This window comes from Antennarius striatus, chromosome 9 (genome assembly GCF_040054535.1).
Source record: "Antennarius striatus isolate MH-2024 chromosome 9, ASM4005453v1, whole genome shotgun sequence".
Classification (NCBI taxonomy): Eukaryota; Metazoa; Chordata; class Actinopteri; order Lophiiformes; family Antennariidae; genus Antennarius; species Antennarius striatus.
In genome coordinates, this window is record NC_090784.1 from 8,209,831 (window position 1) to 8,233,499 (window position 23,669).

A 23,669-nucleotide genomic window follows, 5' to 3' on the forward strand; every position below is an offset into this window, starting at 1 on the left:
ACTGGCACATTCTATAGAAGACAAAAGGTAAGATTGATATACGGGTAAGATTATTTTTAAATGTTTTATTATCCATCCATCCACCCATCCATTCATCCATCCGTCCATGCATCCATAAGTGGTTGAGTTTTTTTATTGTTTGGATTAATTTTCCAAAATGAGTATGTAAGAGGTAATTTTCAGTTTTCAGCACTAAGCTTGTTTAGGTCTACAGGAGACAATAACTAATACATTAACACCTCAACCTATCCAGGCCAATCAAGGCCTGCGTTGATGAAATAGATTTAGCAATTTTCCGACCATTATTCAGTTCATCAATTTGTCCCTGGGAAACCAAATCCAGCAGGATTAAAAGTGTTTGTTCTTGAAAGTCCAAGTGCCATATTGTTGACTTTTGAAGTCTACATGGGAAGGAATGCCTTTAGTCAAGTCAAACAGTTAGCATTAGAGGGAAATGTGGTGTGATCTGTATTGTACCACCATCGACCTTCTGGATGCTGTTCAAGAGAGGGGCCTGTTTGCTATAGGAACATTTCAAAAGAATCAAATGAATGATTGAAGCTATTTTAAGTTCTCTCCAGAAATCAAGACAGGGAAGCCTTACCCAGTTGAGTGCCCAATGTACCTCTGACGGTGCTTCCTGGGGTATCATAATTGAATGCACTTTTGTAAAATATAACGCCCAGTAGAATCAGTTGTTCCTGGCCAGTGGTCAATATATAATGTAAAGTCAAGGAGTTCTAAATTAGGCTTTTCTGTGATGTATTTATTTTGGGGCTGTCACTTTAACGTGTTAATTAGATTAATTAATTACGCTGCAAATTAACGTGCTATAAAAATTAACGCAAGTGGCAAATTTGCACGTGGCAAATTTGGCCCATTGAGGGACCCGTAGGTTGCAGTGAATTCACTTCGTACCTGCGCCACTCGTCAAAAGTAGGGTGACTGACAACAGAGATGGACACAACACAGGAGAGCGAGGCAAGCCCACTCGGACCTTTGGGCGGAAAGTTTCTTTCTAAAAAGAACAAAGACGGGACTATCGACAAAAACGCAGTGATTCTGCACTGCCAATCTGCGCTGTAGACGCCTCCGTCAGTCTGCCCTAGGGCAGCTGTGGCTAAACACGTAGCTTACCATCACCAAGTATGAATGAGGAGTGAATGAATAATGGATCCGATGTAAAGCGTCTTTGAGTGTCCAGAAAAGTGCTATATAAATCTAATCCATTATTATTATTATTATTATCATTATTATTATTATTAGTGTTATTATTTGTATCTTTTGTAAAAGAGAATTTTCATATCACCGAAGCAGCACCAGCCTAACGTATCATTAAAATGCAAAACATGTCAAGGACAATGAGTTGTCTGTTGTCAGTTCCTGTAACGTTAGCTTAGGAAAAGCCTGTTGGCATTTTGCAATTTTTGCGTTATTTAGAGGCATGTTATACTATTCATTTTCAGTTGCTGTATTGAGTCAGCTTTAGTATTCATTTTGATTGAGTCTGCTTGTGTGCCTATTTGAGACTCAGCCTTATTTTATTTTTGAATTTTATTTATTTTATTTAACTATATTCGTATTGCATTTTTGAGAAATACACCCGGCCTAATTGGGTTTGCTGATGTGCTTGGCCTTTTTTCTTTTGAATTTCATTTATAAAGCACACTTAACCTATAAAAATGGGGATTTCAAATTGTCTCTTCTTAGTGTATTCTATTGATTAGTCATGCACTACATTTTTGTAATGTCCTAGAATTCAAATCCTTTATTTTAGGGCCTTTAGCAGGTATGAGAATCAAATGTGATTAATTAGATTAATTAATTACAAGTCCTATAATTAATTCGATTAATTTTTTAATCGACTGACAGCACTAATTTATTTAAATATGTTTAATAAGTTCCTATCCTGATTACAGACATTTCAGTGAAACTTCTGATTTTAATCATGAGCTCTAGAATGTTGTTAATGTTTCACACTCATATTCAATGAAGTCCTCTTGTGCACTTAAGTGGACATGTGAAACAGTTATTCTACCACCCCAACTTATAAAAAAAAAAAAATCAAAAAATCAAAACTTTTTCCACAGGGACTGAGGTGACCACTGCTAGTTCGTTTTGCATACTATCACAGTGACTGCAGGCTGTATGGTAAAGCACCAGTTTTGCCTGGTTTGTGTGTCAGGCTCTGTGGTGATTAGCCTGTATTGGAAATGGCCATCTGGCAAAAGACCTTTCTAGTTTGGTCTAATCTACAATAACACTTAGGTTTGTATTTGGAAGATTTTTTCATTTCATCCTGTTGTTATCAAAATAGTGTCTGAGGTGATACAGTCATTGTGGTTTCTGTGTGAGCTTTCCTTATCAGCATGATCGCATTGCTGACACTTTAGCTGACACAGCCTGTAGTCCGTGTTCTGTCAGGCATGGTTTCATTTCATTCCATTTCATTGCAACAATGTGACTCTGCAGTGACATCACTGTACTATTGGAAGGTTCTTCCAGTTCCAAATCCTTATAACACAGCCCTGGCAACACACTATTGAAGACTGGCCACATTGGAAAGAGTAGAGTGATACAGCAAGCAGGAAAGGAGGCTGATAGATAGATGGATGGGTGGATGGATGGATGGATGGATGGATGGATAGAGAGAGTGAGAGAGAGATGGAGATATGGATAGATGGATATAGATAGATAGAGAGACAGATACTTTATTAATCCCGGAGGAAATTACACATATACCACAAAACCACTCTACATAGATTATGTGTTTACTTTTCATTGACGCAGACCTAGAAATGATACATACAGACTACAAAATATTTTTGGAAAGGTCAGGGCTGTTTCAGATGTTTTGCTGAATTTGTGCTTGAAATTATTTGTTAGGCTGATTCAAGTCAGATTTTGATTGGATTGCTTGCTTTTCTTAGTACACTTTATGAAACGGGACCCAGTTAGGTTTAGATTTTGTTTATATTGTTTATATCTGGCAGGGGTAAAATATTCCAAAAAATAAAATATTTCAAAACTGTCTTCTAGCCCATTCTGAGACTATTCCCATACCATTATAAGTATCAGTGATTGATCCACCACCATCATATTCTTGGTCTTTTTATTGACTTCCACACTTGCAAACCTTTCAGGCCAGAAGATGCAATGGATTTATGAACATTTATGAACCCTCCCATACTAATATTAAACCACCTTATATCTCTATTACCTTTTCCCACAATCTTATAGATTGTTTAAAGCGCTTTTAAGTGTTTGTTTAATACACGGAAGTGCACTATGTTCTGTGAGTCTCGGAACGCAGCGCAGTTCTGAATGCTGTGAGCCAAAAGAATGCAAGTACGGTATCACGTGACTACCTACTAAAAATCACAATGAGGTGAAGCCGGGGCTTCTTGAAGCGCAAATGTGCAAGGGATTACTGTACAACAAAGTACAAAGATTTACGAAGGTTTAGATGAAGACTTGACCAGGCAGACACTCTCTTGGAGAGCCACAACAGCCAAAGTTTGCCGTGGAAGAGTTTATATCCCCAGTGTAGGAACACAGGAAATATTTAATCGAACCAAAAAGAGTTTATTGATTCAATAAATGTAGACGTCACCCGCACAGTGTTGCGTTCTTAATATTCATAAGGACATTTTTATTGCCTTCTGCCATTCTTTTTGTTGTTTATGTCCAACTGGAAAATTTGTCTTGACTTGACTTGCAGATGTCCTCTAGAGAGTACACAGCTATGTTTAAAAATTTGGTTCCTAGACCACATGACATTAATACTTTGTCACACCCCATTATTATTGTACCAGTATGTTTTGTTCTGCCTTCCCTCTTCTTCCCTCATATTTTTCTTGGCAGCCATGTTCCAGTTGATCTTTACTAGTTGAAATGTCAATGGAGATGAAGAAGGAAAGGAATGCCTACTTGCCAGACACACTACAGTATGTGTCATGTGCACTGCACATCACATCACATCGAGACATCGTTTCCTTGATCTTTGATGGATGTGATTAGTTGTACTGGATGAAACTGTAAGGAAAAAGTTGGGGGTTGCCGCCAAACAAACTACTAACTACACAAAAGTGTTAGGGTGTGGACAAAGTCAAACATTTATTTTAATGAAGTATCCCTGAGATACAACTTAATTCAAGTGACACCTCAGGGCTGAGCTGTGCAGTGATTGGATCATCAGATAAAACCCCCTTACTTACATTAACACACAAACACAGATGTGGTTGTGCTTTTCTTACTGTTCCTGATAAGGGCTTCTGCTGGTACTGTGAGATGAGGTTAATTCAAGCACAGAGCATGATAATCCTGTGTATTGATCATTTTAATTCTTTGATGCGATTGTATCCATAATTCAACCTATTCTCTTTCACTTGGATCTACATTGATGTTAAACTCAGTAAATTTCAAGAAGAAATGCAACAAATTAGTTGAATAAAAAAGGTTTGTGATCACCTGGTTGTTGCTGAAATAAGTTAGGATTTATTTGTGATCAGTGAGAACCAATGTTTTTGCAGATGCATATGGTATGTATCACGGTATTGGTATAGGATTAGGTGGCCTTCCCCTGCAGTCATCAGGAAGATGTAGTGGAGTTTCACAAAGCTGGCCTTTTATGAGCCAAGGATATTTCAGAACAAGTCGGAAATACTGTATCATATACAGTATGTCAAAATGTTTTAGTTAAACAGTTTTGTATAAACAATTTCTCAGGCACAGTATTATTTGAAAAAAAGTGACACATAATTTTGAAATTAAACTCTTCTTTACTGAAACAAAAATCTGTTGAATTTCCTTTTGATGCTGATGTTTCCCTTCTAAAGGAAAAGAAAAGCTTGTTTAACTCATACTCATTGGTAGATATTTAAGGATTTTCATTTCCTCTTCAACTTTTTGAAGACCACTACCAGTGTGTTTAACTAGGGACACAAATTTCTGGTAGTTGTTGAAATTCTGTGCATTCAATGGGAGAAACGGCAGTATTTTCTTCTTTTCCCATCATCATTAGTACTGCCACTACTCTGTCATCTTGCTGTCTGTCACAGAGGCAGTGGGACTTCTCTGTGGTGTTGTAATTCTGAAGTAATAATCTTTTCCCTCTTGAGAGATAAAGACTGTGTTTACACTTCTTTTTTGGCGGTTAGACTTGGCGAGGCACTAATTTGCTCTCAGTCAGCAGCAAAATGAAGCAGCCTTGTGCCTTCTGTCTAAAACAATGAAGCCAAGTCAAATTAAATGTGTGAAATAAACGCCAGGGTGTTTTACAGTTTTCTTTGGAACTGCTTTTACTTTCTGTAGGGCGCTTTTCAGAGGTGAAACCTGATGAAAGTATACTTGGTAATGTGTAATCACCTCAGATTCTCTCAGGCTTCTCCAGCTTCCTCCCACCTCCAAATCATGTGCTTTAGGTTGATTGGCCTGTCCCAAATTCCCCGGTTGAGTGTGTGCATGCGAGGTTGGCTGTGTCTCTGGCGCACTGGCGTCGCGCCCGGAGTTTCCCCTGCCTCACACCCTAGGCCAGCTGGAATAGGCGCCAGCTTCCCTTGACCCGCGACGGTAGCTAAAGCGGTGAAATGAAAATGGATGGATGGATGGATGGATTCCCACTTGACACATATTCTTGTTCTTTGTTTAAAATGTATAAATAACCAATGAGATGCCAACAATATAAATATTACTTTACTTTCCTTGCACATCTTATTTTCAATGCCTCTCTCTCCTTGGAAGCACTTGGATAAAACCATCACCTTGTATGTCCTAAAAAAAGCGACGCTACATACTTTCACTCATACACACATCAATGGTTCTGCATTTTGGCTGAGACTTTGTTGACGCACTGACCACGTTTTTCCCAAATCATACCCACACACGAGCAAACATGAAACACCTCAAAACAGACTTCAGTCCAGGCGTCAGATCTTAGCATCTGCCTTGTTGGATTCAATTAATTCAGACAAAGCACACAAGTCTGTTGAAAGGTGCACTGGTGGACAACCCTTTTTCATTGTCCTATATTCCCACCTGAGGAAGACACTATAAAGGGCCTCCTCCTTGTCATTGCTTTTGTCATAGTTGCTTTGGAAGGCGGATGGCTTGGTCTGATGCATTTTTCACTCTGATAATGTTTGGAAAATCTGATACATCTGATGCTGATACATAACGCTGCACATAAACATCCATTTTTATTTTATTTGTCTTCATATTATTCCTTTTTTCATAATTATATTTCTGTTTACTTTTTCCTGTGCTTCCATCTGCTTTCCACTTTGTTCATCTCCAGTGTTTTAGACACTGCGCTCCCTTTACCATTCTCAGTTCTGATCCAATCATCTTGCTTCTCACGTCCCTCTATCTCTTCTTCCATCCATCCTTGCTTGGTTCAGGAACAAAGACATGTCTGGCCTATACTTATCTCTCTTTCACAACAAGCACTGAAAAAGAATCGTCATCAAGGCTTGATCTCCAGCAAGCATCATATAGTGGCTGAGTAACTTTATTCCTTCAAGCTCAGTGATCATTTCGATAAATTCAACTTTCATCTGTGTTCAAAATGTGATGCACTCACCGTGTAAATAATAAATTCACTCATTCAGCATGAGTGAATTAATTAAACCAGTGGTTATTGTTCTTGGGATTTAAATGAGAAAATGTATTGGTTCAATTTTTAGGGAACGCCTTTAACTAGAAAATAAACCTTTTATTTTCTTTTTCAGGGCTGCAGCCAATTATTAATCAAGGATACAAGAATAATAAATAATCCAATGTTATTTTGTGCAACTTTGTACTCTTCCATTCTACTTTGTTTTTGAGGAATTTTTTTTAGTAGTTTTGACACTACTACATTTTCTTTAAACCTGCAACCATTGGTTACAATTCAGATTCTGACTATTCAAATTTGATTGGCTAATATTCTTGTAACTGATAAAATAGTACCATGTGCGGGATTTTGACTGAGACCAGAGCAAAAGAATACCAAAGAACAAAAGTCAAACATTTTTAGGTTTGTTTATGTTCATAAAAAAACTGTTTATGGAGCGCAATGATATACCAGATTGATATTATTATTATTATTAATAATAATAATAATAATAATAAAATAATAATAAACCTCTATTGTCCCACGGTGGGGAAATTTGTGCGATCGTGGCAGCGGGGGGGGGGGTGTCAAACATAAATACCTAAATAATATACATACATATAAACTTTTGCAACATATGAAATTTACATATTCACATATTGTAAACATATTAACATATATCATATTATCAGAAATTTAAAGTTATATTTACACATCAAAAATATACACTACAGACTGGACATTACATTATTGGGTCTATCACTAACCTTACAAGTTAGCCCTGCCACTCACATTGTCATAGCCGTTCCATTAACAGCAAGTGTTTCATCATATAGTACTTTCCTGTTCTGGTTTTCATTGTCCACAGAGTACTTCAAATCATCATTCTCATTGTCATCACTGAGCTAATGGGGAATTAGATGTACAGCAAAGCTTCTTCCAAACCATGAAAGGATTTATATTTAGAAGTTAATTTGTGCTTGAATTATTTTTTGTTACGTTAGGTGCTTGTCAATGTTATGTACAAGGACTGTTTTCAATTTTTGGTGAGGTATTTGTGAATTTGTTCTTTAATGTATGTAACTTTCTTTTTGAGACATACTTGTAGAGATGATCAGAGAAAGGCGTTTGCCTTTTGATTCTCCTGGTGAAAGAGATCTTTGAGATGGGTGGAGATGGTGGGGAAGCAGGAAAAAAGAGTGATCAAAAATTTGAAGCATAACGATTAGGTGGATGAACCTGGAGTCATAGAAAAGGGTGGTAGAGTTTGAGACCCATGTATATGAGCCTCCAAATTCTTTATAACTCTGTCATTTAGTACATTTCCATTATTAACCAGAAGACAATGAATGAGCCCAAGGTACCTCTAGGAAATAACAAAAGGTTTTTGTTATCTGGTGTAACAACTTTAAAAACTCCCTCTGTTCAGATTGTGTTCTGAAAACAAATAGATTGATTTTAGTCCACATAGTCGACTTTATGCCACTCATTCTCAGAGAAATCATTACGCTGCGCCTGATTACTTTTTGGTGTTAATTCAATCACTCAATTTTTCAAAAGTAGACAAATTAGACGTAACTACCGTCATTAACTGAAGTTATGGCATGTGAAGAGTTCATATGACCTTTAATAATTATGATGACCTCACAAATAAAGACTAGTTAGACAGTAAAAGAAGATAATTTCACCATTGAACAACTAACTGTGACAATGTTAGTTTGCATTTAGAAAAATACATTTATGTAAAACAAGTCTCTATAAAGCCATAGTTGATAACATGTATTTTTCTTCTTATTTTGCCTAAAGCTCTTCTGTCCATTTTCTTTTGTACCAGCTCAATGTTTCGTAAGGCAACCTGAACCAGTTCTATTATTTGAAAATGTTACTCATCTTTTATGGCTGCAGGTAAAAACAGTCAAGATCAACTATGCTGATAATAATGCAAGTTAGATGACTGAATGTCCTTCCTTGTTGGCCAACAATCTGTACCATACCTATCCTTAAGCCTCTGGTGTATTTCAAGCCTCATATCTTGATCCAAGTTAGTATCAGTCTTCACACAGTTATCCTCCACACTAAATTCAGTGGTGTCAGTCATTCTCTTTCTGTCTCTCTTTCTCTCTTTCTTTCTCTCTCTCTCTCTCTCTTTCTCTCTCTCTTTCTCTCTCTCTCTCTCACACACACACACACACACACATACACACACGCACATCCATCATTGTATGAGGGTGATCTTGAGTTTGTTTCTTTCGTGTAATAATTCCATATTTAAGGATCAACTTAAGTCTTATACAAACTCTGTCCCTATACAAAGGGATCTACTAATGTCTAATTTACATTTTGTGTTGTTCAAAATAAGACTTTATGTGGGCATTTGATCTTTGTGACATTCCTACAATGGGTGGCTCTGGTCATGCAGGTCCCAGAAACAGCACACTGTATGTTGGTCAACTGGTTCCTTTTTTCTTCTGCTGTTTCCTTTTTCATCCAATGACTCAGTTTCAATCATTCTTTTCAGGCTGACATTCCTTTAGCCTGGCAACAGTCTTGCTAAGTGCTAGCTGCCTATGAACTGAGCTTAAAGACAGAACAGAGGAAGTACAAGATGAGATAAGACATCAGTATATGATGGGAGTGGGATGAGAGAGCATGGTAGTACTTGATCTGCTTTATTTCCTCAAGTTTGTCTAAGGGAATTCGCTGTTGTCAGGAAGTCTTCCCGTAATCAAGATGAGTGATGACTATACAGTCGACCGGGGACTACACAGATTCTCGTAGGAAGCTTTGTGTTCACCTCAGCTAAATTACCTACTCTCTTTTGTACCTTGTGGTACAGATGGAAAGCACATGCAGTAAAGTGGGCCACAGCTGTGCTGGCTTATTTTTGATGATGACGAAGTGCATGGAGTAAAAAATGTTTTTAATTTAAATCATATTTGATTTAAATTAAATTAAATTAAATTAAATTAAATGTTAACTATCAAGATTATGGACTAAAATTCAGTTGTGAATGTGGGTGGTCTCCTGTACAGATTTTAGGGGAAAAACTGGCTGTTTTTCGCAGTCAGACAGTCAGCCATGCATTTCTTATTCACACCATCCATTATTGTTGCTAGGAGACTGGTTGATTTTTTTTTTTACCCAACTCACTTCCTGTTATTCTTTTCTCTTTCTCTGAATTGCACTGCCCTACTTTCCTACAGTATTAATAAATGTCATTTACAGTATTAAATGCCCTAACCCTACCCCTTACGGTCATATTATTTTATTATTGTTGCTAGGACACTGGTTGATTTTTTTTTTTACCCAACTCACTTCCTGTTAGTCTTTTCTCTTTCTCTGAATTGCACTGCCCTACTTTCCTACAGTATTAATAAATGTCATTTACAGTATTAAATGCCCTAACCCTACCCCTTACGGTCATATTATTTTGTGATGAGTGATACACTACTGCTGGCTGCTGGCCACCAGCCATCTGCATATTACATCAATGGTTTTGGTCAAATATTACAGAAAGTTCATCAGACATTAATTGCATAATATCTGTCTTGACTGATTTCATTGAATTAATGACACACCACCTTAAAACATTTATTAGTGACATCCATGATCCATAGCAAAATATTTCATACTGTGGGAGTTTCCAGTACATTTATTGCCTCATCTAATGAAGGGAAACCAGGTAAATAGTACTGGTTCCTGAGATAGGAACAATAAATATCTCAGGATAGAAAATATCTCAGACCAAAGCTCGTGCTTTGAACTTGAGCTAGTTTTCTCAAGGTCAAGGTCATCATCTCATTTTCATCCCCTTTGCCGCCCGAGTAATGTGTTTTTTGTTTCATCTTTTTATCAGCAAGTTTTGAAAATATTTGGTGGATGGACGGACACACAAACATGGACACACAAACACTGACACAGTACAGTACATTACCGCTTCACAGAATGTAAAAACATAATAACAGATTCTGTTTTCCATTGCAACAGGGATTTTAAGAATATAAATAGGCAGAACAAAGGAGGTGCTGAAGAGTAAACATACCAGCTGTCATACAAGAGTCAGACTGACGTAGAAAAATTCCAAATAATAAGCCGAATAGACACGGTCAGTGGGTTCCTTGGAAGAACTGCATTCCTGCTACATCTAAAATATTGATGTCACAGACTACAAATGTAACACACAAAGGACAAAACAAAACACAATTACATAATTACAAGTATGTAATAAGTGCGTGTTCAGAATAACTCACCGTAAAAAAAATGGACAGACATTATTAAGTCCAACGAACACTGTGGAGTGTGACAAGAGGCATAAAATAAACACTCTTTTGTGCACTCTCACAGGCACACCTACAATAATGACACTGAAGGAATCCCAAGCAGCTTCTAATCAAAGCAAGTGATGACTGAGGCTTAGATTGGGAGGAGGTAGTGAAAAACAAAAAGAAGATGATGAGTTGTGCGGGTGAGAGGGCAAAGGTTTTACAGATGTGTGGGGAAACGGGAAAATTGGAGTCGAGATCAAAGAATGGGATTTTCCCTGAAACCACCTGTGCTTTTCAGGTATTTTCTTGTAGGAAAGGAGATGAGTGTTCTGCTCTGCTCTCAGACTGTGTGAGGAGCCCTTGGCCCGGTATCAAGTAATTGTTGTAGCTCTGCGCTTTGAAAGATAAAACCACATACAGTATACTGATGCTTCTGAACATCACTTTCCTGGTGTGATGGCTCATGTTAGATTCCTGTGTTTGAATCCAAATTATGTTATTTACACATTAAATTATTAAATACCTGGTGGATTCTTTCTTTCCTATCGTTCTACAGATATGACTACAAAGAGCTGCTATTCAACTCCACATTCTGTTTGGTGCCACGAGGGCGACGGCTGGGTTCCTTTCGCTTCTTGGAGGCTTTACAGGTCAGTGATACACATACAGTACATATTTTCTCCCTCATAGCTAGATATTGTAACCAGTAAATTTTAATCACGTACAGTTGGGTCATTATAATGACTCCAAAAAGTTGTGCGCATCCTTTCCTACTGCCATGAATTTCCCTAATTTGTTAGTTAATCCACATGCAAGCCAGTGTAGGTGAATGATCCATGGGATGATAAAGGCCATGTCAGTGTTGTCACACATGCTTGATATAACTGTAGTATGCGTACTTGTACTGTATTCCCTCATTTGAATGGATATATGGTATATGATAAAATAATATGAGTTGCCTCTACACAGTTAGTTCTTTCTTACTTATTGACTTCACTCCAAAGCAGATGTTTGGAAAACAACCAGAGTGAAATTGTTAGTTTCCTCTGGGGTTGTGCATGGAGATATTAGTACATCTAACCAGAGCATCAGACCTGGAGAGGTGAAGGCAAGACAGCGATCAAAAGTGCAGCAATCAAAAGTGGTGGTGATGGTGGGGGTTTGTGTGTGTGTTTGTGTATGTGTGTGTCTGTGTGTGTGTGTGTGTGTCTGTGTGTGTGTGTGTGTGTCTGTGTGTCTGTGTGTCTGTGTGTCTGTGTGTGTGCTCGCACACTTCTGGGTGTGTGTGTGTGTTGGAAGTGTCCGTTATAAAGTCACTTCAGATTAGAAAATTGATGGGCGAATTTGTTAATGACATTAACATGCATTGGTGTGCTCATCAAGCAACCTCAGTCTGCTGCACAAAGTTTCAATGTTCATGTTTTTTTCAAATGTGTCTTCCTTTCCTGTGAATATTGTTTTGTTTTTTTAATGAAGCACATATCCACTTTGATAATTAGTTATCAAGGCTGTGCATTCACTTTATAGCTAATGGAAATATTCTTGAAGATGAGTCAACCCATCTGTTTAAATTGTTTGATTCAATTGCCTGGAAAACTCCTTATGCAGTGATGACAAAATATTGCAGGCCAGAAGCCATTCAGTTGTATTTTTTTCGCTTTTATTTCCAGTCTGTCTTCAGTTTATTGCCTGTAGATTTACAGACATAACAGACAAATCTCATTATCCAACAGTGCGTTCAGTTTGCGTGAATGTGTTCCATCTATCACTCTTTCAGGCAGCTTGTGTGCCGGTGATGCTGAGCAACGGATGGGAGCTTCCGTTTTCAGAGATCATTGACTGGAATACGGCGTCTGTGATTGGGGACGAAAGGCTTCTATTACAGGTTGAAATTTAACACCAATCTAATGTCACTGACTGATGGATTATTTATGTGTTTGCCTTTTGGATTTTTTTTACACTGTATTATATTTAAAGACGTGTTTCATTCAGATGTCTTACCTAGGTCAATGCTGATGTGTGAATTGAGACTAGTGTCTTCTGAAGCTTATACACTAAAATATAACTGAGACTCTTACTTTATTATGACAAATCCTTTATAGCCAATGTCTTTTGGGACTTAAATTAAAGCAGTCATTGCAGACTGTATGGTGGCGTTAGTGTGCTCACATGTCCTTATTTATATCTCAGATCCCCTCTATTGTGCGCTCCATCAGCCAGGGGCAGATCCTGTCTCTGAGACAGCAGACCCAGTTCCTATGGGAAGCATATTTCAACTCAGTGGAGAAGATTGTAATAACCACATTGGAGGTATGCACTCACTTCTCTTTATGCATTAGATTCAGTTGAACAGTCCACACTTAGTGTATATCTATGTAGTATTTGTTTGCATGTAAAAAAGTGTCATTGCAGTTTTTGGTATTAATGTTTTTCTTTTAAAACCCAAAGTTGCAGAACTGCTTATATTTGTTTGAAATGGCACATTCTATTTTTCATTATTTTTATACTTTTTAAAAGTCTTACCTGATATTATCCTTAGATGGCATTCGCTATATGCTCTTAGATAAATTTGATATGCTCTTAGATAAATTTGAATTTAACTTGCCTGAAAACAATGCACTCAAATACACAAGTATAAAATTACTAATACGAAGAAGTTATCCTCTGTTGATATTAACAATTTTGAATTTTTTATCCAATTATTACATTTACACTTAAATCAGTTAAATGTAAACATACAGGTTATGTAATCACAACCATAAAAACCAGCAGAACTGCATTAGTCCAGCTTCAAAACCAAGATGGTATTTATACTGTATACAGTAATCCCTTGCTCAATCGCGTTTCAAGTTGTGCGACTGCACTACATCACAGATTTTTAGTAGGTAGTCAAGCAATATCGTACACGCATGCTATTGGCTGACAGCATCTGGAAGTGCGCTGCGTTCCGAGACTCACGGTTCCTCCTGCAACTTTTCTTTAATACAAAAGTGTTTTAAACTCTCTATAAGAGTGTGGGAAAAGGTAATACAGGTATAAGGTGGGGAGGGTATGGGAGGGTTCATAAACGTTTAAATTATTGTAAATAATATAAAAAATATTTGGTTGCTATATCGCGGAATTTCATTTCTCACAGGTGGTCCTGGAAGACATTAACTGCGAGTAACGAGGGATTACTGTGTATACATAAAGACACGCATACACACATACACACATATACAGTATTTGTATATATGTCATTATGGATTATGTCATAATTTTTTTGCTGTGCAGCAGACTATTGTTCTGCTCTTGGGATTACATCACATAAGGAATATAAATGATTTAGAGAGGAAGACAGCAGACAGGAAGCATGAAGCTGGATTTTTGTGCACACCAAATAAATGCCAGAAATTTGATGTCGGCACTCAGTTTGCAAGCAGAATGTAAGACTGGCATAATTATTGCTTGTTCTGAGGTGAGACGAAAACAATTGTTGTATTTTGAGTTCGATATACTTTTATCTAAATCACACTTGTACAAAGAATATTGTGGACCTTTGATTGATATTTATCAACTGCAACAGACCATTTTTCAGAAAACAAAAAAGACAATTCATTTTTATTTCTTTCTGCCCTCTTGTTTTCACAGATCATCCAGGACCGGGTGCAGCATCACATCTCAAGGAGTTACTACATGTGGAACAGTCTGCCAGGAGGGCTTTTCACTTTACCTCAGTACTCCACATACCTGGCAGAATTCCCCTTCTACTATGCTAAGCTGGGTCAGTAAACCATCCATTTACATGCTGCTGTATGCTAAGGACCTTGATGATTATTATGATGTCTGTTGTAATTTTTCAGAAGATACTTGACAGACTTATATTACCTTTTTTCTGACTTTTGTAATGTTACAAATGTTTTCAGGTACTAAGCCCTCCTCTAAGTTTACAGCAGTCATCCTTGTGGTGTCCCCACTTGTCTCCCAATCCCAGCCAGTCATGAAGCTGCTTGTGGCTGTAGCCAAATCTCAGTACTGTGCTCAGGTAATGGAAACCCCAACACATAACGCTGTCATCTCAGACTAGACTTATCATAGCTGCAATGTTTCTACATTGACAAATTCTCCAGTTACAAATGTGTTACATATATTAAAGCAGAGACTGTTTCACACACATTATTTTATGACAGAATTTTTTTACATGTTTGTTTCTGTGTCACTATTAATTTATTTACGTTATATTTATATTACCATTTTAATTTTATTACATTCCAACCCTTCATTCCACAATGGATTCATATTGACACTTCTTTTTGTTACACATGCATTAATGCACACTGAAGGAAATCCAGGAAGCCCTAGATTTATGCTCTTTAATTTGATATCACCTGCTTGCAGTTTGCAGCCTGGACAAGTATAGTAAGTCTTTCTGTATTTGAAATTGTATGGCTCTGCAATTACAGGAGGAGGCTGTTGGATTTCCTTTCACATATTTATGATATAAGCACAAAAGCAGGCACTGTTGGCATTCAAGCTACACATACTGCCATTCCGAAGAGTGTTTGTCAAACATCAGTAGTTTTCTATTTTACCATCATTATGTGCATTTAAGTAGCTTTGCAAATTAATATGAACATGTTTTCAGATTGATGCCCACGCTTCACTTATTTTCTGTACAGGTGATCATTCTGTGGAACTGTGACAAGCCTGTACCTCCCAACCACTACTGGCCTTCCACTTCTGTCCCTGTCATTGTTATAGAAGATGAAAGGAAGGTAAAAAGAAATACCAACAACACAGAGACTGCAATATCCCACAATTTACCCTGACCTACTTCCAGGGTTGGTCAGGGTAACCTGAAAGTAGTACCTGACAAGGGCATAGCTTTGACCTTTCAGGGCAGGTCAAAGCTATGCACTAGCTTTGACCATAGATCAAAGCTAGTGCAACATATTTGCCTATATTAATTCAAGATGCACAGGATGCAGGTCTTACCAGGGAAGGAAATATATTCCACCACTTATAGATTTCTGTCTCTGATTTTTTATTTCATCAGTGGAAAGCATCTAGCATCTAATCATACTTTACGTCTGTTTGTGTGTTTTGCAATGTATACCAGGTGATAAGCAGTCGCTTTCTGCCTTACAACGCCATAACCACCGATGCTATACTCAGCCTGGATGAGGACACCGTACTCACCACAGCAGAGGTCAGACTACAAGAAAACACATTCAGTCTTTTTCTTCAAGAGCATACAGTATAGTAATAACAGTCCCTCTTTGACATTTATGTACCTTTATAGTCCATCGGCATTGAACTATGTGCTACGTATTTATTGGCCTCATGTGTTGCCTCATTTCTCCGATTTTGTTCCAGGTGGACTTTGCTTTCTCAGTATGGCAGTTTTTCCCAGACCGTATTGTTGGTTACCCAGCCCGAAGCCACTTCTGGGACAACAACAAGGGGCAGTGGGGCTACACTTCCAAATGGACCAACGACTACTCCATGGTGTTGACTGGGGCTGCCATGTATCATAAGTACTGAATTTTCATTACGTCTACCCATCCTGTTTTATTTAACCTGTTTCCATTAAAATCCTGTCTCCATTCAGTTTGGCATTAACACAATTTTTTCTCCCTTAGATACTACAACTACTTGTACACCACCTACCTTCCAGCCAGTCTCAAGGCCATAGTTGATCAGATGTCAAACTGTGAGGACATTCTGATGAATTTCCTGGTGTCTTCAGTCTCCAAGTTACCACCCATCAAAGTCACTCAGAAGAAACAATACAAAGAGACTATGATGGGACAGGTGGGGTAGAATATTTGGATATTTTTTAGTTATAATTGAAGCCTGACCTAATAGCACATAATCCCTGAGCAACCACAGATGGCCTTATTGCAGAAAGGCAGTATACTGAATGACAGTATAACCAGGAAGTAGGTATTGATTAATAATCACTGAGGGCCTATGCACAATAAAAATCAAAGCAGTAGGAAGAGGGCAAATTGTAAATTGTTAAGACGTAAGTAAATCACCTGAAGGATTCATAAAATCAGCGGCACATTAACACCTCAGCTCACTCTGGTGAGTGTAAAAACATGATGGATTTGCAAATCAAAGATTATCACTAGAAATATCCAGGATCTTGTTTTATCCCATCTCACAAATTCTAGAATGTACATATAGTTAGGTTTGAACCATGAAAGCCTATATAATCACTTATGTTAATCATGGCTGGTGGCCTTTACATACGTTGTGCCAACTTAATAGGTTTAGTTGCTTATAATCAACATCAGTCTTTTGTAAATTGGAATTTGAGTTTGTTTTCTTGCGATATGACCTTCAATAAAAACCTTCATGAATAATTACAACAGACTCTTAAAGGTTAGGGTAATTTATAATGCATTATTCGTTCCATCAGTTTCTCCCTGGCTTAATGCCTGTATTGTTCTGTCTCCTTTTCTTCACCACTTCTCTCCTCTCAGGCCTCCCGGACGTCTCGTTGGGCTTACCCGGACCATTTTGCCCAGCGTCAGATCTGCATGAATACGTTTGTCAACTGGTTTGGTACCATGCCCCTTATGCATTCTCAGGTGAGACTAGATCCAGTTCTGTTCAAAGACCAGGTTTCCATACTACGGAAGAAGTACAGGGACATTGAGAGGCGATAACCCTCCAGAGCCCCCTGCTCTGTCGACACAAAGACAGAGCGAGGGGGTGGAAGCACAAAGAAACGCCGAGCCTTTCTGTGAGTGCATTTTTGGATCTGTTAAGGAGCAAGCAGGACTGTGTTCCACAGAAGAAGAATAAATAAAACAATTAAAACAGATGTCAAGGACACCACATTCATTGGTTTCTCTTGATTGTATTCTCCACAATTTCTGATTGTCACCGTTCATCTTATTGCATTTGAAGATATGTGAGCACACAGATCCTGCTATATGCACTATGACGAGCACCATTTGAAGGATGCCTGAGGACTGCTTGATTTTGAACTGAAGTGGTTAAAGTCACAGAGTTGGGAATTATACCTCGTTGCTTTAGTGTCCCAACAGTGGCAAACCACTTATGTTTAAATCTGCTGTCCTGTTTGTATACTTGTCACAAGTTCCTGGAAGTTTCTGCTGACAAAAATATTATTGATCATCATGACTATGAAGAGAATGACACTGTTTTGGGTTTTGGTGTCAGCATTTTTTTATATGGTGAATGAATAATCATCTCTTCTCTTTCTGTATTGTCTTAATTAAAACCAATTATAAGGTTGTGGAAGATGGGAATGAAAACTATTCAATGCCAGATGAGTTATGGTCGCTTAAATCTACAGTGCCTCACGTTTACAAAATGGTGTAGGAATCTAGGCATCAAAAAAATTTTGATATGATTTGATGTGGGATGAGCGCCTTCACCTTGCTGCTTTCTTTTTTTGATTTGTAAGTTATATTTGATTAAATAGTGTGTGTCGGTATATATTCTTCAGGTCACCATTCACTGTTTTGTTTTGTGTTTTGTTTTTTGACGGTGTGTAATGAAAATGTGTTCTTACGTGCCATTCTGAACATTGCTTTCTGAATAGACACAGAACTTTAATTTTTTAAAAATTTGTTTTGTGTAATGAATGTATGGAAATAATGATTGAAAGGAATAAGAGAAAATATATGTTGAATAGGAAAAAACTCCCTTTTTAATTTGTAAAGGCTTATCTGACAAGCTGTGGTACTTGAATGTGCACTTGCCTGAAGAACACTAAATCTTAAGAGTCGCCTTGGTTTAAGGGAGTCTGTGCTCACCTGTGGATGCCAACCAATGGTCTGTTTGAAACAAACACACTGTGAAAACTTGAGAAGGGATCGTTTTGTGCTTTATTTGCACAGATCTTTTTTATGGTCATTATTTTTACACCATAGATACAATTCTTTTTGTGAAAGTGAAAGGTTTGCCAGCAACCATGGCTGACAAATACATAACATATGTTGACGCTGTTTTCTTGTAGGACCATCAAACATCAGACAGTGTAAGATGCTGTCAGAGAAGATGTCACGTTATACTAATATATTTTTCTGTCTGACCAGATAGATAAGAATCCTTGCATTTGTCAAGGTGGCATAAGGAAGAAATTTGCACCTTTGTGAATATATGCTCAGTTAATTAATTTGTTCTTATTCCCTGTATTTGTTTAAAGTAGAATATATTAAATTAGAAGCTCATCAAATTCCAACATACCTGTCAAAGGCCTATTTCACTTGAGAGCCTAAATGCACAACCCTTATGTTCCAAGTCTTTTTTTGTCTTCTCAAGACACATATCATATGTGCGATGATTTGCGATGATTTTTTTGTGGGCGGATCAGTGGGAAAATTAAACAATATTATATTTGGTTCTGCTAACAGCCGTACATCATTTTATTTCTGTCTTGGTATGTCATATCAAGTCACAACATAATTTGATAAATAACTAGAATTTATTATAGTTTTTAAGTGACTATCCATCATCAATGCATATTTTCTCTGTCCAGGAGGTCTCCTTGTGGAGCCAGCAGCATTTGTTTTCAAATCTGGCCTCATCAGTAGCTTTTGCAAAGCTTGATCGTTCTGTAATTCACTCAAATATGTGCCAATGCATGAATTTGTCTTTGTATTTTTTTAAATCTTACATGAGGAATGCAGTGCATTCTCATTTATTCAGTTCATAAAAAGTATGTCCTGTCTGCAATAGAAAGTAACAATTTTAAGGGTGGAGTGTATGTATGACTTTTGCAGAGTCATTTTACACTCCTGAGAATATGCTATCAGTCTGACAGCAAATAAACAATCCTAGTGTTTTTAACACAGCACCAGAGAGTTGATTATGGTTATAAACAGAATCAAATTTTAAAAATGTACTTGTGCAATATTTAAATGACACTTTTAAGAAATGATTTATTATTTTGTCTTTCAGGGTACAGGGGGTTATATTGTATATTGATGTGCCTTCAGAAGAAATTACCTTCCTTTGTTTTCCACGTCTGCATACAGATACAATCTCTGGTTTATTTTTTATAGATGGTAATTGATTTCTTTATCAGTAACACACACTAGCTGTAATTCAAGTTATAGTCTCACATTTTATCGTGACATTCTACAGCCTTTTTGGCTGTAGGAGCTTTCCAAAACTCTACATATTTTACTGTATTTGCCACAAGTATGTGCAGTACAGTAAAATATGTAGAACACATAATTCTCCCAGTATTTATCTGACAGCCTCCTCAAAACTTGATCAACTTCTTTCATTCTCTTTTGTAATTTCAGACCTAATTTTGTAGTGATCAAAGTGAAAAGATCACAATTTTGTAAAATAACTTTATATTTAAAAAGTGGAGAAATAAAAGGTTTGGTAAAAGTGACTGTTGTCTTCATCTGATCATTTACATGTATTCTGTCACCCTTATAAACTCTCATGATTTGTCTGTCTTCTTGTCATCAAACTTCAGACTTTTATTCTTATACTCATCAGTATCATTCACAGTACCTTTCAGATTTACAGATGAATGACAAAACAGTTTAAGCTCAGACCTCTGTCTGTTACCCTGCCACATTTCACAAATCATCTCCCACCCTTGATTACAGATAGAGCAATTGGTCAGTGGAGAGAATCTGGGATACATAACGCTCATCCAATGGACATTTGCATTATTTCAGCATCTTCAAGTGAAATATAGACTGGCCATGATAGATTGAAACTGCAGCATCAGATTAAATGCATATCTGAAGACGCACTGTTTTTTATGTATGAAGCATTATAGTAATTTGAATCCTGATGCTACTTATATAAGACAACTGGAAAAAGTAATTGGAAATGGAAATACCAGAAGCTAACTAGAAGAAATTACTAAATTATGTTAATTTTTGCTCCATTTACTTTAGGCACTCCTTGATTTAGTTTACAATTTTACACCAACTACAGTGGTGTAAAATTGGCAAAATTTCACAAAACTTTCCCAGAAATGTCTCCAATCTGTGTTGAATGTAAACAGTCCAATGCAGATTTACTTCAAAGTTGTATCATGTGCCCCACATGCAATATAACTGAGATTAATGCTTTTCAAAATTAACATTTACATATAGACAAAGTGAGATCCTCATGTCTCCTTAAGGACAGCCTTAAATTTGAATGGTCTCGAAGACTAATCACTTGGAAGGGATTAAAACCAATGATGTATAGTAGAAACAGTGAGCTGCAACATTATGTTTAGATAGCACACCAGGGGTGAGAGAGCAGCTCCTGTTTCACCTGCTCATTGCCCCCCCCCCCTGTCCAACCTGCTGGCAACACATTTTCTGGCTTCCAAACACATTTAATGTATTGGTTATATACACTGCACCCCATGACTGAGACTTCAACTAAATTACACCGTTTCACTATGTGCATGTGTATGTGTGTGTGTGTGTGTGTGTGCGTGTGCGTGTGCGTGTGCGTGTGCGTGTGCGTGCGTGCGTGCGTGCGTGCGTGTGTCAACATCATCCCTTGCCAAGAACCTGCTGTGGTTACATAAATCTGTGTCTGGATGATTGGTTTCGACATGCTGCATAAATAATAGCATCTATCCAGGATGATCTTGTGGTGCATGAGAGCTGCCAGTTCAGAGCAACAGCTACAGGAGAGATGTCCGCACCCAAACACTCTCAAACTGGGTTAAAGTCTAAATCCAAAAGCGTGTAAAAGCTGGATTGGTGCCTGAATTATCTTGTGTCATTGTCAGGTTCAAACAACCTAAAACATTTAAAACACACTCACAAAAAGGAGAAGACAACAGTTATATTTCTTTCTTGCGAGGAGAACGGACAGAGATGTGATCAGTTACAGATTTCCAACCCGTTCTCAACATGTCTCTGCCGAAACCTCTTTTTTATTCTCTTGGGGCGTTCCCTGTTTACATTATTTGTCTAAGGGATGGGGGGCATAAAAACAACAGTAATACTTTCTAATACCCTGTGGTATGATGCCATAAAAGAGTTAATAATTGTTCTTTTTACGGCATCCTCTCCTTAAAAAAAACAACAACCAGGCACGTTCCTAATTAACAGTTCAGAGGTCACATCCTGCTCAAGGGACCTCTATTACCACGGTGGTGGTCCCCTTGCCGCTGTTGTCTCCCTGAAAAAATAACTCAATACATAGCAACACACTTAAACAGAGATATAAACATTTATATGGTCATGCTATGTAGTACAAAGAATAAAGGATTAGAAAAGAGTAAATATGAGATAACTTATATACATTATTCTAACAGTCATCCCAAAAACAAAACCATTTGAACAGTTATGTCAACAGCACATCCACTTTGTACTGGAGAAAATGAACTCTGTGGATGGGCTGATGCAGTTAAATGAATGAGTGGGGAGAAAAAAAAGTGGTTTTCAACTAACCAAGGGGTGAAACTACACACTGGAGGTGCTATCAAGCACGCCAAGTCAGTTTGTATGATTTAATGATATGCTAATCAGCTCAATACCTCCTAATACTCTTGATGAGATATGTATCTGCAGTGGATATAGAGCTCAGTGGCTTGCATTCAGATGTCTTCCCTGTTGTTGGGCTAATCGCAAGAAGTCGAGGCAAATTTTTACAAATGTGCTTCCTTTGCATTTTTTACAAACTATTATTCCTTCTACCTTTTTATTTCAGGGAAACGATAGGATGTCATTGACATCTGTGTGGTATCTGGCTGTTTGCTTTTGGAACATTCTTCTGTAACTACATTATCATCCTCTGAAACAAGTGTTAGCAATCAAGCAGAGAGCAAATCTGATGAAGCTGCATGCAAAACACGTAGTTCACTCCCTGTGCTTGAATACTGATGTTTATGTACTATTTGCTGCCAGCGTGTATTCATCCTTGGGTTTATGGGGCTAAGATCATGATGATGAATAAAAAGAAACCAACCATGACACCACCAATCACATCTGATAACGTATAAATTACATTTTTAATGGCAGTTATTTAGAAATGTAAACATAACTGCATTAGATTTTAAAGAGATTTGCTGTAACATTACGACTGAATGTCATACAATATCACATAGAAAACAGTTTCATTAGAGGAGAGTGGATCATACTTCCAGTGGGGACATAATTGAATACATTAAGATCATGCACACTGTGAAACTATTAGCCTGAAACAATTCATTTCACAAGATTTAAGAAATCTAATTTTCCAATCAGCATTTGTTTGGATTAAAAAAAAACAACGTTTCTGCTCTTAGTCCACAGCTCCTATTTTAGTATGTGTGATAATATTTCAAGAAAAGATGTTTCGTTTGATGATGTAGATAATAATAACCTCCAGTATGGTATGTAGAGATAAACAGATGTTTGGGTTTTGTGACTCACACCATGAACATTAACAGAGCAGCTCATCCAAAGCTGGAACTATCCACATGGAAGTGGTTCATTCCCTTGAAGATGTTAAGATTTATCTGTTACAGCATAGTGAAAGAGAGAAACACACTATCTGGATGGAATTATCCGATGGAACAGATGGTGAGACAAAAATGTGTCACCATCAAGGCAGAGCTATGCAGCACAATGTTAAAATTAGTCATTTGCACATTTGTATTCCGTTGTACAAGGGTCTACATATCTATATGAAATGAAAGTGATATATATTATATCACTTTTCATCATTTAAAAATTCATTATTGTCTCAGTTACATGTACCTGAATTAGTTCTCAGTTAAGGAATAATGCTTGGCAACTTTGCTTCCATCAATAATTATTATGAAGTGACTTAGACAATGAGAATGATGTCTTGCTGATTTTAGAATAAAATGAAGTTTATAAACCCTTTGT

The 23,669-nt window shown here is 37.4% G+C and overlaps 1 protein-coding gene across 1 annotated transcript in view; it reads left to right on the forward strand.

The window, feature by feature from the left end:
- LOC137601901 (exostosin-1a-like) overlaps positions 1-20,211 on the forward strand; it is a 29,226-nt gene extending 9,015 nt beyond the window's left edge. Inside the window, exons 2-11 of the mRNA XM_068324378.1 lie at positions 11,414-11,507; positions 12,635-12,742; positions 13,048-13,167; positions 14,488-14,620; positions 14,763-14,881; positions 15,516-15,611; positions 15,956-16,045; positions 16,213-16,373; positions 16,479-16,650; positions 17,328-20,211. Of these exons, the coding sequence (XP_068180479.1) occupies positions 11,414-11,507; positions 12,635-12,742; positions 13,048-13,167; positions 14,488-14,620; positions 14,763-14,881; positions 15,516-15,611; positions 15,956-16,045; positions 16,213-16,373; positions 16,479-16,650; positions 17,328-17,513 (1,279 nt within the window). The 3' untranslated portion in view covers positions 17,514-20,211. The remainder of the gene's footprint in view (positions 1-11,413; positions 11,508-12,634; positions 12,743-13,047; positions 13,168-14,487; positions 14,621-14,762; positions 14,882-15,515; positions 15,612-15,955; positions 16,046-16,212; positions 16,374-16,478; positions 16,651-17,327) is intronic.
- The last annotated feature ends 3,458 nt before the right edge of the window (positions 20,212-23,669 follow it).